The following is a 14,288-nucleotide window of genomic DNA, read 5'->3' on the forward strand; positions in this document are numbered from 1 at the left end:
TCTGCCCTCTGATACATGGCCCAATTGGCTGTTATTCATGTGGCATTCTTGTAATGAGTGGTAGCAATTTATTCACTGGGGTTTAGAGTTAGGGGGCAGGTGGGTGAACGTTTCGAGTCAGGACCAAGCTTTACCTGGACAGCAGTCACTAGTGATAATGCTATCCCTGGTTGCTTTAACTTCTCCCAAGCTCAGAATCACCTTGTGCACTCCTGTCACTTTGCTGGCCGTGATCAGTATTGGTTGAGTGAGGGAGTCGATGTTTCAGATTGAGACCCTCCTGATGAAAGGTCCCGACCTGAAATTTTGACTCCTCTGCTACTCTAATGCTGCTTGATCTGTTTAGCTTTTTCCGGCTCCACACTTTATTGACTCTGACTTTCAAGCATCTGCAGTCTTCATTATCTCCAAGTAGAATCAGGGAGCCATCCCATTGAATGGATCAAGTTGGTGAGATATTGTGGAACCTCTAGTCAGTGATTTTCATATTCTGTTAATGTTGAATTGTTTTCAGGCTGTTGGACCCTGAAAGCTCACATCTTGCAATACTGTAAAAGTCGAGTCCCTCAGTGTATCTCACTTGTTTGTTTTCTTTATCTAGGTTGCTGTTGGAGAAGCATTTATGGTTCACTTAAAACTATTGTATTCAAGATCTGAATTCAATAACTATCTGGCTGCCTTGTACAAGGTGGTGGGAACCTTCGTGTTTGGGGCTTCATTGAGCCTGTCATTGACTTACATTGCAAAATACACCGTTGGACGTCTTCGGCCAAACTTTTTGGCATTGTGTAAACTGAATATGTCATCGGTGAACTGCTCACAGTACGTCCAGTCATACAGTTGCACAGGGCCAGCTGCAGATGTCACAGAGGCAAGGTATGTAGCTCATCAATATGTAAGACACAGTAAAACTTTACTCCATCCATAACCAAACAAAAAAGGAAGTAGTTTGATTTTTACCAAATGCTGAACCTAAAGTTAACATTTCAGCAATAGCAGAAGAATTGCCAGCCTTTTGTTGGGTGTATAGTAGTAGATTATAAATGAATTCACATACATCAGCTAAAATGGTGACTATCCTTTCCACTCAGGAAATAATTGAAAACTTTCTTATTTTAGAAATGAAATATTCAGCTATTTTTGATGTACATATGGTAATTGTGATCACCAAGTTCACTGAATTAAAAGTATTCTTCCAACCTCCTCCTGGAGTACTGGTCACTTCCATTAACCTTTTCATAGAACTAACATTCAGCCAATAATAGACAAGGTCTTTTCCCTGTGGTGGGGGACTCCAGCACTAGAGGGCTTGGGTTTAGGGTGAGAGGGGAAAGATTTAAAAGGGACGTAAAGGGGCAGTTCTTTTACGCATAGGGTGGTATGTGTATGGGATGAGCTGCCAAAAGGAGTGGTGGAGGTTGATACAATTACAATATTTAAAAGGCATCTGGATGGGTATATGAATAGGAAGGGTTTAGAGGGATATGGGCCAAAAGCTAGTAAGTGGGACTGGATTGATTTTAGGATATCTGGTCGGCATGTGTGAGTTGGACCGAAGGGTCTGTTTCCATGTTGTATGAGTTCGTCCACATCAAAATGGACTAAGTCTCAGAACACAATAGTACTTGCAATTCAAATTAGGAATCTTTGGAACCTGCATTTGTCACTGATCTCATGGAACTCTCTTTTTTAAGTTCCACATTTGATATTGAATTCCAATTCCAACACACGTTCAGGGGCAATTACGAAAGGAAAAAGAAACTTGCTTAATATTTTTAAGTTAAAAACCAAAAGAACCACGGATCCTGTAAATCAGAGAAAAATAGAAATTGCTGGAAAAGCTCAGCAGGTCGGGCAGCATCTGTGGAGAGAAATCAGAGTTAACATTTTTCAGTTCCAATGACTCGACCCGAAATGTTAACACTGATTCTCTCCACAGATGCTGCCAGACCTGCTGAGCTTTTCCAGCAATTTCTATTTTTAATATTTAAGTTGTTGGGTGTTTTAAAGATAGTGGCAATTCTTTTTTATTAAACAACACCAATTTGCCTTAAGAAAATATTGGCAATGCTGTAATGTATTGTCCGAGTTCTGGTCCATTATAAAATAAACAGTTTGTTAATGTCTTTTGACTTGTTTCTGCTGTTGTTGTCAATTTGCATTTTGAATATGAGCTGATTATATTTCTTTGCCTGAACGGCTATGAATACTGTAAATGATATTTCTCACTGCCTTTGGCAAGTATGATCAGGAAAAATGGACAATGTTATTTTGCCAACATATTAATTCTGTGAACTGAGACCAGTTCCATTTTTTCTTCACCTGTTCACTTCTACCTCTGCAACTTTAATAGCTGTCAGTGCATCCTTCTGTTCGGAAATACAGCTGGTTAACTTTAACCCTATGCTTATTTGCCAAATCAAACTGGCTGTCATAATCAGCATAGTTTTGGAACAGCGTGTATGGAAAGAACAATGATTACTTTCCTTGAAGTGAATCCATTACATTTTCATACTGGGCTCAATTATTCCATAATCCATGATGTTGAAATGGTGATGCAATTTGCTCTTTATGGGCAGTTTTGTCTGTAAATACTGGATCAGTGATTTAGTGGCTAAATTCTAGATCTCTGCAGGCCCAGGAGTCTCCAATCCAGTCCACAGTGTGTACTTTTTTTAATTACCTGGGTCAGTTATATGTCTGACAAATGCACACAATTTCTTTACCAATTTTAAGAGTCTCCAAACAAAGCTGCTGAGGAATTGATTCAAGTGGAGTTTCTGTTTTCAGCTTTGAAATGCGTCCCCAAAGGTTCTTGTCTGGCGCCAGAATGAACAAGGTTTGGGATGTTCGTCATTCTGCAGCACAACCCCACCTTCAAAACTAGGGGTATCGGTGGAATTTAAGCAGCTACGACTTAAGAAAAGCAGCAGAATTAGGCTACTTGGCCTATCAAATCTGCTGTTCTGGCTCTGAAGGCCCAAATAGAGTTTCCGTTTCTGTTTGGAAATTGGCTTTCAGGATTGTCTGAAATAAATTGGGAAGAAAACCTCTGTCCTTTAGAGTGTTGGCCTCCTGGTTCCATTACTGAACCAGTCTGGTTATCTATTAACATTGTCTTCAAGGCCTGTACACCTGCCTGCTCCTCATTTTAGATTGCAGAGAGTAAGACATGGCTCCTGAGCTTCCATTGGTGGGGATATTGTCTTGTAACCATCAGAGAATCTTATCCCTCCTAGGCTTTTTCCCCCACCCTCCTGCCAGCTGTCTTCCTGCTCATCCCATTAGGCTGAGCCCTGGAATTGAGATGCTTCTTCTTGTATCTAGCCTTAACACCAAGAATGTACAAGGTTTGAACTTCTTTATTATGCGGGCAGCTACCTTCAACCTGATGATGCATCTTGTACACCTTCAGCCTACCTGATGCTTTAAACACTGGAAGCACGGTGTCACATTTCAAGCTTATTCATCACCAATTACTCAATCGAAGCTCGATTTGATGCACTTCAATAATTAAGACATTCTGGCTTTCTCACAAACACAATTTAAGACATTTCCTCAGTGGTTTGTCAGTGTCGAAGAAAAATCAAGAGCTGAAACGTTGTCTCTGGTTCTCTCTCCACAGATGCTGCTGGATGTGTTGAGTTTTTTCAGCACCTTTTATTTTTATTTTAGATATCCTACATCCACTGTCCTTTGGTTTGATTCTCAGTGCCACATGAGCTAAGAATTTAGATGGTGGCCATAAGTAACCTTGTTTATTTTTCATTTCCACCAAGTTCAATTTTAAAATAAAGCAGCCGCAAAACTTTAGTATTGAAGCAAAACATGTAATTTCTCAATTCAATACATTACAGGAGCAGGCCTTCCACCCACCAAGCCTACACTGATTCCTAATCCCTATTTAGATCCGCTATTTATTGTCCATGTGCAGTTTCTATCCCTCTGTTCACCTCCTGTTCATGTGTCTCTTAAGATATGCCTTAAACATTACTAATGTGCCTGTTTCTGCCACTTGCACTGGCAGTGTGTCTGTGTGAAAAATTTTCCTTCCCCTAAACTTTCCCCCTCTCACATTACCTCTGCCTCTATGCCATTTTGTAGTTGACCATCCACCCTGGGAAAAAGCCTCTAACTATCCACCCTCTCATAATTTTGTCGACCTCTATCAGGTTGCCCCTCAGCCTCTGTCTTTCCACTGTGAAAACAATCCAAGTTTATCCAAACTTTCCTCATAACTAAAACTCTCTAGACTAGGCAACATCCTAGTAAACCTTCTCTGCACCCTCTCCAAAGTATGCACATCCTCTGGTAGTGTGGTGACCAGAATGCGCGCAATTTTCCAAATTTTGCCAAACTAAAGTTTTATACTGCTGTAACATAACTTGCCAATTAGATGCCCCAGCCAATGCAGGCAGCCATGCTGTATGCCTTCTTGATGACCTTCCAGGGATCTGGACACCTGGACATCCAGGTCCCTCTGAATCCCAGTGCTTCAAACCATTCTGCCATTTATTGTAAAGTTTGCAGCTGAATTATTTTGATATTTTCTGTTCAGATCTGCTAGATCCCCAGAGCAGATGGGACTTGAACCTAGTCCTCCTGGTGGGGGTAATACCTCCACACCATAAGAGTCATTTAATATATTAGGTAGTATTAAACATTTTAGTAAACATAGCACGAAAAGATTAATGCAGGTAAGGATTAAAGATAATTCAAATACTGAACGGAATTTCACCTTAAGTCCCATCGCCTGTAGAGGTATGTAATAATGTCTCTGGACAGTTTGATTAGGAAAATAGTGTTAAATAAAAAATAAAAGTTTCCAAGATATTGCAGCAGGTCCATAACTTGTAAGCCCTTCTTGCCCTTTTTGTGGAACAGTATTTTTGACCTCGCTCTGGAATGTTTATACCTGGGGAGAATACTTGGAGAAGCACACACATGTATGCCACTGAGCAATCCCACTGCTCAATGTGAGGTATCAACTCACTCGGCATCCAGGTGACCTCCAAGGATACCTGTTTTTAAAAAAAAAAAAACCACAAAGCCACGATTACAGAGATGCCGCAACTGACATTCTTGGTGTCTTGCTGTTAAGCTGAGATTGAAGATACTGAACAGGGTCAGATATTTTAGATGGCCATACTTAAACACCTAAAACCTGTTCTGGGAAATAGCGCCAACATCCAAGCCTGTCCGTTCTGCCTTTAGCTAGATTGGCTAATGTCTGCATGCCTGGAGTCATTGAGGGGCTCTTTGTTATATCCAAGTGACCTGAAATTATGAGCTAATTTCATTGTCCGCCTGGTCAATCTAGTTGCTTTGAGCAGCACAGTTGTTTATTTTTCCCCAGTCACCATGCAGATATTTATTTCACATTGCATTTTATTAGGTCAGGCTCCGGCGTGTAGATGTATGGACTTCAGTAAGGCATTCGACAAGGTTCCCCATGGGAGACTGGTTAGCAAGGTTAAGTCTCCCAGAATAAAGGGAGAGTTAGCCATTTGGATACAGAACTGGCTCAAAGGTAGAAGACAGAGGGTGGTGGTGGAGGGTTGTTTTTCAGACTGAAGGCCTGTGACCAGTGGAGTGTCACAAGGATCGGTGCTGGGTCCACTACTTTTTGTCATTTACATAAATGATTTGGATGCGAGCATAAGAGGTACAGTTAGTAAGTTTGCAGATGACACCAAAATTGGAGGTGTAGTGGACAGCAAAAAAGGTTACCTCAAATTACAACAGGATTTGGACCAGATGGGCCAATGGGCTGAGATGTGGCAGATGGAGTCTAACTTAGATAAATGCGAGGTGCTGCAATTTGGGAAAGCAAATCTTAGCAGGACTTATACACTTAATGGTAAGGTCCTAGAGAGTGTTGCTGAACAAAGAGACCTTGGAGTGCAGGTTCATAGCTCCTTGAAAGTGGAGTCGCAGGTAGATAGGATAGTGAAGAAGGCATTTGGTATGCTTTCCTTTATTGGTCAGGGTATTGAGTACAGGAGTTGGGAGGTCATGTTACGGCTGTACAGGACATTGGTTAGGCCACTGTTGGAATATTGCGTGCAATTCTGTTCGCCTTCCTGTCGAAAAGATGTTGTGAAACTTGAAAGGGTTCAGATAAGACTTGCAAGGGTGTTGCCAGGGTTGGAGTATTTGAGCTATGGGGAGAGGCTGAACAGGCTGGGATGTTTTCCCTGGAATGTCGGAGGCTGAGGGGTGACCTTACAGAGGTTTACAAAATCACGAGGGGCATGGACAGGATAAATAGACAAAGTCTTTTCCCTAGGGTCGGGGAGTCCAGAACTGGAGAGCATACGTTTAGGGTGAGAGGGGAAAGATATAAGAGAGACCTAAGGGGCAATATTTTCACACCGAGGGTGGTACGTGTATGGAATGAACTGCCAGAGGAAGTGGTGGAGGCTGGTACAATTGCAACATTTAAAAGGCATTTGGATGGGTATGTGAATAGGAAAGGTTTGGATAGATATGGGCCGGGTGCTGACAGGTGGGACTAGATTGGGTTGGGGTATCTGGTCAGCATGGACAAGTTGGACTGAAGGGTCTGTTTCCATGCCGTACATCTCTATGATCCTATGTGCTTTAATTTGTTTCCATGGGATAGACCTCCCACATTGGCAGCGGAGCACTTTTGTCATGGCATCACTTTCCGGCATTGATTCAGAAGTGTTCTCTAGTTATTTTCTTATCCACCTTTTTCAAGGTGTTAGAACATAGAACATAGAACAATACAGCACAGAACAGGCCCTTCGGCCCACGATGTTGTGCCGAACTTCTAACCTAGATTAAGTACCCATCCATGTACCTATCCAAATGCCGCTTAAAGGTCGCCAATGATTCCGACTCTACCACTCCCACGGGCAGCGCATTCCATGCCCCCACCACTCTCTGGGTAAAGAACCCACCCCTGACATCTCCCCTATACCTTCCACCCTTCACCTTAAATTTATGTCCCCTTGTAACACTCTGTTGTACCCGGGGAAAAAGTTTCTGACTGTCTACTCTATCTATTCCTCTGATCATCTTATAAACCCCTATCAAGTCACCCCTCATCCTTCGCCGTTCCAACGAGAAAAGGCCGAGAACTCTCAACCTATCCTCGTACGACTTCCTCTCCATTCCAGGCAACATCCTGGTAAATCTTCTCTGCACCCTCTCCAAAGCTTCCACATCTTTCCTAAAGTGAGGCGACCAGAACTCCACACAGTACTCCAAATGTGGCCTAACCAAAATTCTGTTGAGTTGCAACATCACTTCATGACTCTTGAATTCAATCCCTCTGCTAATGAACGATAATACTCCATAGGCCTTCTTACAAACTCTATCCACCTGAGTGGCAACCTTCAAAGATCTATGTACATAGACCCCAAGATCCCTCTGTTCCTCCACCTGACTAAGAACCCTACCATTAACCCTGAATTCCGCATTCTTATTTGTTCTTCCAAAATGGACAACCTCACACTTGGCAGGGTTGAAATCCATCTGCCACTCCTCAGCCCAGCTCTGCATCATATCTAAGTCCCTCTGCAGCCGACAACAGCCCTCCTCACTGTCCACAACTACACCTATCTTCGTATCATCTGCAAATTTACTGACCCACCCTTCGACTCCCTCATCTAAGTCATGAACAAAAATTACAAACAGCAGAGGACCCAGAACTGATCCCTGCGGAACTCCACTTGTAACTGGGCTCCAGGCTGAATATTTACCATCTACCACCACTCTCTGCCTTCGACCGGTTAGCCAGTTTTCTATCCAATTGGCCAAATTTCCCTCTATCCCATGCCTCCTAACTTTCCGCATAAGCCTACCATGGGGAACCTTATCAAATGCCTTACTAAAATCCATGTACACTACATCCACTGCTCTACCCTCAGCCACATGCTTGGTCACCTCCTCGAAGAATTCAATAAGACTTGTAAGGCAAGACCTACCCTTCACAAATCCGTGCTGGCTGTCCCTAATCAAGCAGTGTCTTTCCAGATACTCATAAATCCTATCCCTCAGTACCCTTTCCATTACTTTGCCTACCACAGAAGTAAGACTAACAGGCCTGTAATTCCCGGGGTTATCCCTATTCCCTTTTTTGAACAGGGGCACAACATTCGCTACTCTCCAGTCCCCTGGTACCACCCCCGTTGCCAGTGAAGACGAGAAGATCATTGCCAACGGTACTGCAATTTCCTCTCTTGCTTCCCACATAATCCTAGCATATATCCCGTCAGGCCCGGGGGACTTGTCTATCCTCAAGTTGTCCAAAATGTCCAACACTGTCTGAATCCTGTTTCCTCAATCTTATGTAAGCCTCCTTCTTCCTCTTTACCAGACATTCAACCTCTCTCGTCAACCAAGGCTCCCTCACATGACCATTTCTTTCCTGCCTGATAGGTACATACATATCATGGACACGTCGTATCTGCTCTTTGAAAAAGTTCCACATTTCCACCACATCCTTCCCTGACAGCCTATGCTCCCAACGTATGCTCCTTCAAATCCTGCTTACAGCATCGTAATTTCCCTTCCCCCAATTATAAAATCTACCTTGTTGTGCGCACCTATCTCTCTCCATAACCAAGGTTATTGCACACTTTTTGGAGCAGGTGGGACTTGAACCTGGCTCAGTGGTAGGGACATTACCGTTGTACTAGAAGAATTCTATAGGCTGTGCCTCAAGGACTTAAATCAATGGGAAGATAATTTGGAGAGAGTGAAGACTGCAGATGCTGGAGATCAGAGTCGAGAGTGTGGTGCTGGAAAAGAACAGCAGGTCAGGCAGCATCTGAGGAGCAGGAGAATTGACGTTTCTGGCATAAGTGCTTCATCAGGGATGGGAAATAATTTGGGAGTATTTTATCTGTTACTTACAAATGATTCTTTCTCACTACTTTAATGAATCGGCAGGAATTTGCAATTATTTAGTATGTTCTAGCATTCCTGACTTTGTGATGTACTGCATCATAGACCACACCTCTCCCCCCTCCCAAAAATATTTGTAACATTTCTTCATTGTTCGAAACAGCCATCAACAAATGAAAGCTTAATCCAGTAATTTCACAGACTGCCTGTCTTCAACAAATGCAAGTTACTTTTACAGGATGCTGCTTAGAGGATGAGCTCCTGCCAGGCTCAGACTTCAGATTATATTTCAGCTGCACTGGCAAGGGAATCAATTGCCTTGCTATTTGCTGTTGACTCTGCCCAACAATTGTATTGACCTTGTTCCAGGCTTTGTGTTCTGCAATCACCTACTTGGGACTAAACATCCTGGCTCCATCTCATTCATAGAACAGACTTTTTTTTCAAGAAAACATCCCACTCGAACTTGGCAATCACCCTAAATTACAAGGCCAGCATTTTGCCTAAGACAGCCAACAGCTGCCATCTGAAAGCTGTAATCAGCCAACAGCCTGATGTTTCCAAGTGACTAACAGTGTGTTTTGGGAATCAAAGGCTATGTTGAGCTTTTCACAGCAACGTATTCATCTGAAAAGTTGCAGTGTGCACTCGATACGAACTGCCAGTGATGCACAATGAAAGCTCACCAACACGCAACTTGCATTTCATCTGTGGGCTTACATTGAGTTTAACCAGCTTAGATCATAACCTCAGCCTACATCTTATTCTGTGTATGGGTGGGGATTTTCTTTTGCCTTACTGAGTTGGTTGTCTTTTGATTCTTCCTTTATCCCGACGTGTCGCACTCTGGTGGTTTTTATGCAACAATTCATGCCTGATTTGGGCACAACCTCTTTTCTTCACTATATCCGGTGCCACTCTTTGGCTGTTGTACCTTGGAGACTTATTTATTCTCCCCCTATCACGTACCTTCCTCTCTGCTTTCTACTGGCTTAAAAACTCTTGCATCTCTAGTTGAGGAAAGGCCATCGACCTAAAATGTTACCTCTGTGTTGATGCTGCCTGAATTGTTCCACTTTTTTTTGTTTGTTTCCGATTTCATCATTCACAGTATTTTTGCTTTTGAATAAACATGTAGCCGACCTTCCTTTACTTCATAGGATTTGAGACGTGCAGGCAAAGTCAGCATTGATTGTGCAATCCTAATTGCTCCTGTGAAGGTGTTAGTGAACTGCAGCCTTGAATATAACAAAGTGGTTTATTATTTGAGGGTGCCTGAGAATTATCTATTTTGAGAATCCGAATTGCTATCCACTCTAATGCAATGCTTTGCACTCCACCTCTTTTGAGGTACCAGTGCCAACACATGGGATAAAATCTTGGATTGATGCAGAGATCCTGATCGAAATATGCCTCAGTGACCCCTATAGTTAGCTCCCTCCTGTTGTCTGTGTAAATTTAGTATGTCTGAGGTGGGATGCAACAGAAGTGATGTTATAATGGCCCCAATGTCCTTGGGTCAGACAAGGCAAAAAAAATTAAGGCTCCAACTCCTAATTATTATCCGTTGACCTTTGTTGGAATGTGCATCAACAAGATTTGGGTTAAATTGTGACCACGCCTCAGTAAAGGGACTATTAATACTCCCTATCGAGATTTAATGTTGGATGAAATATGGGACAGGAGCCAGCTGTCATTGAATAGTGCACCAACCATAAATGCACAGCTTCATGAGATGGGTAGTAAACTGGAATCTGATTTATTATTTTGGAAAGAGACTCAAAGTTGCTTCTAGATGTTAATTCCAAATGCTCTATGCATTAATTGATGGCTTGTTACTGTAATTTCATTATTAAGATCTTGCATATGTACAATAATAGCTAGGAGCTCATAGTTGCACAGTCCTATCCCCTAGCTGTTACACATGAAACCGTGATATTGAATTCAGCTGATTAACTAACCGTTGAATGTTTTACAGGTTATCGTTTTATTCCGGTCACTCATCATTTGGAATGTACTGCGTGGTATTTATTTCAGTAAGTACCCACATGATTTCTTCATTTAATAGAAACCAGTAATTTCAATCAGCTGTTTGTTTTATGTTGTGTGGTTCACCCTAACTTAACTTTGTACACACAAACAAGACCGAGCACACCCAAACTGTGCTTTGCGACCCCTTTGCAGTCCAGACACACTGGTTCTGGAAGAATTGCACATCAGAAATTCAATGCCCACTCAGCAAGCCCCTGCTCCCCAGAACTGAGGAAGACTCAAATAGTTCTGACCTGCTTAGCTGAGTAGTTACTCAGGAAATACAATAGGCAGAAATGCTTGTATATAATGTCTATTTACAATTGACCATACCATCTGTCCTGACCTTAGCTAATTAACCACCAGCAGCCATTTACGTCCTTCAATCAGTGCCAACTACCCATGTTTATTTTGAGCAGTATTATATATCTGTATTTTTTTTTGTTTTAACTTAATGCATTTTTCCTACTTTGTCCGCTTATCTCACCACCCGGTCCCTCATTCATCCACTTCTCTATTCATAATAGGCAGCTAGTGCTGTTGAAACAAGCCAAGTCCACACCTTGCACCCCCATCATAATGCTACTTTGTTGAATTGAACTCTCCAGTGCACTGCTGCTTTCTGTTTCTAAAAACGTTAGGATAAGGAGACAGAGCCAGAAATCTGGTGTCCCATCAGGGCTCAAACATAGGGCTGAAGCACCAGTTGACGATCACTGCATGACCGGACGTCTAGGCTAAGAGACTTGTGTACTGTATAGCAAGACACACACTAGAAATGTGCATCTATCTGCCATGAACTCAGAATCAGCACATTGTTACAATGTAGAAAGAGGCCATTCAGCCCACTGTAATTGCACCAGTAGTTACCTAGTGCCAATCTCCTGTCTTTTTCCTCCATATCTCCTGCACACCATTTCTATCCAAATAATCACCTGGTGCTCTCTTAAATGTCTCAATTGAACCAATCCCCACTACATTTCCTGACAGTGCATTCCATGAAATTCTAAATCATTGGTACAGTGGGCAATTAAAATATTTCCCAGTTTGCAAATAGTTTCAAAAGCTTTGTTTGCTCGTTTCCACATAATTGAAATGTGCAGAACAGGTTTGGATTCAAGGGGTGAATGTTTGGTTCCAGGCTAACTGAACAATTGCCATGTTGAGGGTTACAAATTCTAGCCTGAGTCCTACTCTTGGACGCAATATAAAAGTGTCCAAACACACACTAACTCTGGTTTCCAATTCCAGGCTCCAGGAATATGTGAAGATTTAAGGAGTTTTATTAGATTGGCTCAAGGGATAAAGGATTACAGATGTTGAGGTTGCTTTCCTAAAAACCAAGAAGCCCAAAGGGATTTGACAGAGGTGGATAAAATTTATGAAAGGTTTGAGTAGAATAAATAGAAACTGTGTTTCCAGTAGCAGAAGGATTGTTAGTTGGATGACCAAGAATTAACTTCATTTAAATTAATTGGCAAAGAAACTGAGGTCAACATGAGGAGAAATGTTTACCTAAAGAGTGGTTTGGAGTTGGAATGCACTCCCTTCCTGAAATTGAGGTGGGCACAGATTTAAGTTAGTAATCAAAAGGAAATTGAATAAGTACTTGGAGAAACCAAAATACCGAAAGAACAAGGATTATTTTCTGAGGTGGAAGGGAGTGGTTGTCAATGGTAGATGTGGCTGGATTTCTCTTTTGAAAGGACTTACTCAGACTCAATGGAGCGAATGGTTTCTCTTTTCCTCTTCGTTCATGGGATATCGGTGTCGCTGACATTTATTGGCCATCCCTAATTGCCCAGAGAGCAGTTAAGAGTCAACCATATTTATGTGTGTCCGGAGTCACATGTAGGTGGGATCAGCTAAGGATGATAGTTACCTTGCCTAAAGGACATTAGTGAACCAGATGGGGTTTTCCCCCAACAATCAACAATGGTTTCATGGTTATCATTAGACTCTTGATTTTTATTGAATTTAAACTTCACTATCTGCCATGGGTATGATTCAAACCAAGGTCCCCAAGTATTACATAGGAACTGGGCCTCAGATGCTGCCTGACCTGCTGTGCTTTTCCAGCAACACCTTTCAGCTATGATCTCGAGCATCTGCAGACCTCACTGTCTCTGGATTAATAGCCTAACGATAATACCAATCGGCCAATCCTCCCCTATCTGTGCTACACTATTCTGTTAGACCTAGCACCCACTGTCAAGGTACTCAACTGAATCTGAATTGAGAGTTAAAAGGGGTTGGGGCAAGGTGGGAGAAGAGAGACAAAGTTTCCATGGATGAGAGAACCACAAGGGCCCATGATGTCCCTCCCTGGCTCTGCTTGGACCTATAATCCTGCAATGGTTCTATATTCATTTTTATTGCACTTTTCCTGCCCATCACTTTCTTCAACTCATGTCCACTTTAGTCTAGAAATTGGCTGGGCTTCTGTAGTTGAAGAGGTTGCAGTAAATATTAATGTGTAAAAGAAGAAATAACTAATCACAGTGGAAGATATTAGATGCTCTGACCGAGCACCTGGCTGAAAGGTAAGAGTTTGAAGGAAGATTTTAATGATGGGAAAAGCAGAGAAGAGACAGAATTTCTAGTGTCAGAGTCAGGAAAGATGCTGTCACTAGTGGCGAAGCAAACAAAGGACAAGTTTACCCTGAACCTCAGCAACACCCTTGGGATAGTTTGTGACTTGACTCATGTGGTCTTAGCCTTTTGTAATTCCTTTTTCAAGGTAGCATCAAGTTCCAATTGAGGCAATCTCTGAGCTATTCAAGAATTGTTGAAAGTCATCCCAGTTGAGAGAATTATTGCCAACCTTCACACCATGGTAGGGGATTTTAACTTTCCAAACAAAGACTGGGACTGCCATAGTGTTCAGGGTTTAGGTGGAAAGGAATTTGTTAAGTGTGTATAAGAAGATTTTCTGATTCAGTATGTGGATGTACCTACTAGAGAAGGTGAAAAACTTGAGGAGAAAGTGAGGTCTGCAGATGCTGGAGATCAGAGATGGAAATGTGTTGCTGGAAAAGCGCAGCAGGTCAGGCAGCATCCAGGGAACAGGAGAATCGACGTTTCGGGCATTAGCCCTTCTTCAGGATTCCTGAAGAAGGGCTAATGCCCGAAACGTCGATTCTCCTGTTCCCTAGATTCTGCCTGACCTGCTGCGCTTTTCCAGCAACACATTTCCAAGGTGAAAAACTTGACCTACTCTTGGGGAAATAAGGAGGGCAGTGACTGAGGTGACAGTGATGGAGTACTTTGGGGCCAGTGACCATAATTCTATTAGTTTTAAAATAGTGATGCAAAAGGATAGACCAGATCTAAAAGTTGAAGTTCTAAATTGGAGAAAGGCCAATTTTGATGGCATTAGG

The 14,288-nt window shown here is 42.3% G+C and overlaps 1 protein-coding gene across 3 annotated transcripts in view; it reads left to right on the top strand.

Moving 5' to 3' along the window:
* LOC122565378 (phospholipid phosphatase 2-like) overlaps nt 1–14,288 on the top strand; it is a 79,357-nt gene that overhangs the window by 48,683 nt on the left and 16,386 nt on the right. For all 3 annotated transcript variants that reach the window (XM_043721292.1, XM_043721293.1, XM_043721294.1), the window contains exons 4-5: nt 602–876; nt 10,856–10,913. In XM_043721292.1, the coding sequence (XP_043577227.1) occupies nt 602–876; nt 10,856–10,913 (333 nt within the window). The remainder of the gene's footprint in view (nt 1–601; nt 877–10,855; nt 10,914–14,288) is intronic.

The sequence above is a fragment of the Chiloscyllium plagiosum genome, chromosome 31, assembly GCF_004010195.1.
Source record: "Chiloscyllium plagiosum isolate BGI_BamShark_2017 chromosome 31, ASM401019v2, whole genome shotgun sequence".
NCBI lineage: Eukaryota > Metazoa > Chordata > Chondrichthyes > Orectolobiformes > Hemiscylliidae > Chiloscyllium > Chiloscyllium plagiosum.